The 5,805-nt window shown below is 40.0% G+C and overlaps 1 protein-coding gene across 1 annotated transcript; it reads right to left on the minus strand.

Annotated features, from left to right (window-relative positions):
• Positions 1-589: 589 nt before the first annotated feature.
• LOC139194623 (uncharacterized mitochondrial protein AtMg00810-like) lies at positions 590-1,708 on the minus strand. The gene has a single exon (XM_070819509.1). The coding sequence runs from the start codon at positions 1,706-1,708 to the stop codon at positions 590-592; it is 1,119 nt and encodes a 372-aa protein (XP_070675610.1).
• Positions 1,709-5,805: the final 4,097 nt, after the last annotated feature.

Consider the following 5,805-nt stretch of genomic DNA (forward strand, 5'->3'; position numbering starts at 1 on the left):
CAGCTGATGGTGATTTCTGTTGCTTTTATGATGTTCGAGTGTTTTAAGTTCGTCTTCTTGTTGGCAGCGCCCCAAAACCTGTTCTGATTCTTGGATAATTTTGATTTCAATTCAACATTCTAATTGGTATTTTTCTAGTTCCTCACCTCTGACCTATGCTTTGTTAGTGAAATTGTTCATAAAGTGTAGATTTTAGTTTCAAAGTATTTTTGAATCATAATGTTCTAAGTGTACATGACAGTATATGTGGACAAGAAAAGAGAATGGTTACAAGCAACCATCTTTACATGAAACCCTAGAGACCGGGTAAACCTGGGACACACATTTTTCCTTAATTTAAGGTGATTTACATCAAACCCAAGACTAAGAAGTAAATAACAAGTTAAGTGCCTTGAATCAAGGAGGAGAGAAAGCTGGAAACTAGCAGTTGACATATTGCTTGGAGCCTTGTGATACGAGTTAACATGCTAGGGTTTAGTGACTCTTGAACGAAAAACCTGGCTTGAGCCATTTAGCACAGAAACTTTAGGTCGACTGAATACTATTCCAACAACTTTAGGTCGACTGAATACTATTCCAACACTCCCCCTCAAGCTGGATCGTGGAGTGAAGTCGAGCCAAGCTTGCTTAGAAGACGGTGACATTGATGAGAAGGTAGAGCCTTGGTGAATAAGTCAGCCAACTGGTATTGACTCCGAGTGAACTGAGTTTGAATGACTTGTGTTTGGACTTGAGCTCTGATGAAATGGCAATCCACTTCGATGTGCTTGGTTCGTTCGTGAAAAACAGGATTAGCTGCGATGTGCATGGCAGCCTGGTTATCACACATAAGGGACATAGAAGCGTGATGTGGAAACCCTAAATCTGAAACAAAACTTTTAAGCCAGATTAATTCACATTCAGTAGTTGCCATTGCTCGATACTCTGCTTCAGCACTAGATCGAGCAATAACGTTTTGCTTCTTACTCTTCCATGTCACAAAGTTTCCTCCAACGAAAGTGCAATATCCAGTGGTAGATTTTCTGTCAATTTGACTACCTGCCCAATCTGCATCGTTGTAAGCACTAATTTCTGTGGACTGATGGTTGGACATAAGAATGCCTTTGTCTAGGGAACCTTTGAGGTAACGCAGGATGCGTTTGACAAGTTGAAAGTGTTGTATTGTGGGAGCATGCATAAACTGACTGACTAAGCTAACAGCATAGCTGATGTCGGGCCTTGTGATAGTAAGATAGATAAGTTTACCCACCAACTTTTGATAGTGGCTTATATTGGTAAGAAGTTCTCCAGTCAAGCCGATCTTCAGTTTGCTGTTAATATGTGTGGTGGCAGGCTTGCAATCAGTGAGATTAGCCTCAGTAAGTAGATCAACAATGTACTTTCTTTGATTGAGAAATAACCCTTTGTGAGAGGTGACCATCTCAATGCCAAGAAAATACTTTAATCTCCCGAGATCTTTGATAGAAAATGTGTAATGTAAGGAACGTTTCAAGGCATCAATTTCACTTTCATTGTCACCAGTGATGATCAAATCATCGACATAGATGAGAACCACATGTTTACCACTAGAGCCATTTCGAATGAATAAGGAGGAATCAACATTACTTCTTACAAACCCGGCCTTATTTAAGACAGAACTTAGCTTGGCATACCATGCCCTTGGAGATTGTTTTAATCCATATATAACCTTGTGTAACTTACAAACCATTCATTTTGCCACCTGAATATAACCTGGTGGAGGTTGCATGTTGACTTCTTTTTGAAGTTCTCCATGAAAAAAAGCATTCTTTACATCCATTTGGTACAAAGACCAACCACAGTTGACTATCATAGAAAGCAATACTCTAACTGTGTTCATTTTAGCCACTGGGGCAAAAGTTTCCTTGTAATGAACCATGAATGTCTGAGTGAAGCCACGAGCCACTAGTCTGGCTTTGTGTCTCTCTATTGAACCATCTGCCTTGAGCTTTGTTTTGTAAACCCATCTACTTCCAACAGCCTTCTTTCTTGGAGGCAACTTGACAATGTTCCAGGTGTTATTTTCTTCCAAAGCATTCAGTTCTTCAACCATAGCAAGTTTCCAATGTGGCACAGAAGAAACTTCATTAAATGTTCTTGGTTCATCAATCTTAGAAACTTCAGTGAGGAAGGCATGGTGCGAAGTTGAATACTTCGAGTAATGTAGCACATCAGTGATAGGGTACCTTGAAGCATAAGTTACATAATCCAATAGCTTTGCTGGAGGTTTTCTTACACGAGAAGGATTTCTTTGTACATCTTGTGTTGATTGGAATGGTTATGCATTGTCAACTTGATGTTCACATCGATGCTCAATGTCCCCTTGTGGGACAACCTGTGAATCTTAAGAATTTGTGACTTGGTGTACTTCTTTATTACCTTGAATGTCATGTACTGTTGATACATCATCATCTTGATCAGTGCACATAGGGTGCGTTTGGTACGCAGACGGAACGGAACGGGACGGGACGGGACGGAACGGGACGGGACGGGACGGGACGGAACGAAGGTGTAATTTTTGAAAAAGACATGGGGTATATTTGTCTTAAAATGGTAAAACATTGCGTTCCACAAACGTGGAACAAACCCGTTCCAGGGGGGAAGGTGGAACGCAAAAACACTCAAAATCTGTCCCGTGGAACAGCCCGTTCCACCCATTTTTGGCGCACCAAACGCGGGACGGAACGCCTCGTCCCGTTCCGTCCCGTCCCGTCCCACGTACCAAACGCACCCCTAGGTAACGGGAACAGATCATGTAGTGACTCCCCCTCACAAGAAGCATGCCTTTTTGGTTGAAAGAAAGAGGTGTCTTCATAAGATACCACATCTCTGGTGACAATACATTTTTTGGAAAAAGGATTGAAACATTTATATCCCTTCTGTGTGGATGAATACCCCGCAAACACACATTTTCAGCCCTAGCATCCAATTTGTCACGATGTTGGTGTTGTATATGAACAAAACATGAGTAACCAAACACCTTTAAGTAAAACAGCTTGATAGGTCACTTTTCTAGGGTTTCATAAGGAGATTTGAACCCTAGAACCCGACTTGGGAGTCGGTTGATGAGATATGTAGCTGTCAAAATTGCATATGACCAAAACCTCTTTGGAACATTCATATGTAACATCAGTGCACGAGCTTTTTCAAGGAGATCTCGGTTCTTTCGCTCAGCAATCCCATTTTGTTGTGGGGTTCCCACACAACTAGTTTGATGTACAATTCCTTATGAACTTAAGTATTGAACCATAGTATTGGATAAAAACTCAGTAACATTATCTGATCTTAGTGTTTTAATAGTTGAATGGAATTGGTTTGACACAAGTGTATGAAAGTCTTGAAAGATTGTTGACACTTCACTTTTAGCTTTCATGAGATAAAGGAAAGTGACACGAGTGCAATCATCCACAAATATGACAAAATATTTATAGCCTTCCATTGATTCAATAATAGGACCCTATACATCAGTGTGAACAAGTTCAAAAGGTATGCTAGACTTAGACACTGAGGTTCCAAAAGGTACCTAACAAACTTTGAGTAATGACAGGTATCACACTTGGTCAATGGGTGACAAAACTTAGGAAAAAGTTTTGACAAAACAACTTCAAATGGATGGGCTAGCCTTTGGTGCCAAAGTTGTTAGTCCTTGGAAGAGCTTGGTTGAGCTTGAAGGGCTTTTGGCCAAAAAGGCTTGGTGCAGAAATAATAAAGACCATTTTGATAGAATCCTTCACCAATCCTCATGTTGGTGAGAACATCCTGGAAAATGACATTTGTGGGTGAGAATATGGCTAGACAATTTAGAGTGTTGGTGAGTTGTCCTACTGACATCAATTGGAATGGAAAAGATAGTACATATAAGGCAGTAAACTCTATGGTGTTTGAGACTAATCCTAGTTTTCCATTTCCCATGACAGATACATTTTTTCCATTTGCAACTGACACATGAGATGGTTTTGACAAGACTTGGAAATCATGTAGATTTGAGGCTTTATTTGTCATGTGATCAGAGGTACCCAAGTCAATTATCCAACAATCATGATTAATACTAGTTTGTAGTGTAGTTGAGAATGCTTTGAAAATACCTGGAGCTACATCTTGTGAAACATGATCATGATCAGTTAGAAATCCAACAAATTGTCCAAGGAGTGCAGTGTGGTTGTTCCCTTCACCCTTTGATGCTTGTGCAGCTTCTCCATGATTCTTAGTTTGAAAGTAGGTTGCAAACTCATTGATAAGAGTCACAGGGTAGGCTGTGAAGTCTACCAAGCCATGGTTGAGAGAGCTGATAGAATTGTTGGCAACATGTTGGGCCTTAAAATGAACCATTGATGAGGATTTTGAAACCATCATTCTATTGTCTTTGAACTTGGGTTTATGCTCAGGATGTAACTCCCAACACCTATCTTCTGTGTGTCCAGCAGCATTGCAGTACTTGCACTAGGTGTGGATTCCTTCATTTGTATACCTTGGACTCATAGCTCTTGTGGTTTGCAACATATCCTCGAGTCTCTGATAGCTTGAGATTAGACTCCATATTCATCATTATCCTTCTTGCTTCTTCACGTTGTACCGTAGCATAAACAGTCTTGAATGGTGGTAGCTCCTTACTCATTAGTATGTGACTCATGAGATCCTCATATTCTGAGCTGAGACTTGCAAGCAGTTGATAGATCTTATCCTCCTCAGCTCTTTTGAGAAGAATAGTGGAATCTGTAGTGTGATGGAGATATACATCCAGCTCATTCCACATAGTCTTCAAGCTGCCAAGATGTTGAACAAATGACTTCTTTTCTTGCTGAAGACAAGCGATATCTCTCTTCAATTGAAATACACGAGCATAGTTATTCTGATTTCCATACATATGTTTCACAAATTTCCACAAATCTTGTGAGGATTCAGAATAGCTAAATATCTCAGCAACATGTTTTTCCATGGTGTTGAGCAGCAAGGAGATGACAAACTGATCCTTGCATAGCCATGCTTCATAGGCCTAAGAAGAAGGCTCTGGAGTTTCAACACTACCATTGATGAACCCTAACTTTCCCTTTCCTCCTAAGGCAAGTGAAATTGCCCTAGACCAAGAAAGGTAGTTGAGCTCATTCAACAGCACAGAGCATAGACGTTGGTTGGTATTGACTTCAGAGTTTAAGAAACTCAAATGAGCTACCTGAGACCTTTCGCCCTCAAGATTAACTGAGCTTTCCTTAGCCATTACAGAAGCTCACAAGAATAACAGCGGAAACAAAAAACGGGCAGAGACAGGTCAAGAATGACACTGCTCTGATACCATGTAGATTTTAGTTTCAAAGTATTTCTGATTCATAATGTTCTAAGTGTACATGACAGTATATGTAGACAAGAAAAGAGAATGGTTACAAGCAACCATCTTTACATGAAACCCTAAAGACCGGGTAAACCTGGGACACACATTTTTCCTTAATTTAAGGTGATTTACATCAAACCCAAGACTAAGAAGTAAACAACAAGTTAAGTGCCTTGAATCAAGGAGGAGAGAAAGCTGGAAATTGGCGGTTGACAAATTGCTTGGAGCCTTGTGATACGAGTTGACATGCTAGGGTTTGGTGACTCTTGAACGAAAAACTTGGCTTGACCCATTTAGCACAAAAACTTTAGGTCGACTGAATACTATTCCAACATAAAGCTTTAATTTTTTTGTTTTTGTTTCTATGGGGTTAGGGTTTAGGGTTTTGTGCTTATGGATTTCTGAGTTATAATCTTTTGTTGGGGTTCATTTCACTAAAAATTTCTTATTGTTATTTACTT

This window comes from Malus domestica, chromosome 03, assembly GCF_042453785.1.
Source record: "Malus domestica chromosome 03, GDT2T_hap1".
Taxonomy (NCBI): domain Eukaryota; kingdom Viridiplantae; phylum Streptophyta; class Magnoliopsida; order Rosales; family Rosaceae; genus Malus; species Malus domestica.

What these genes read in the sequence shown, in the direction of transcription:
- LOC139194623 (XM_070819509.1), bottom strand. Translation starts at nt 1,708, where the DNA reads ATGGTTTGTAAGTTACACAAGGTTATATATGGATTAAAACAATCTCCA.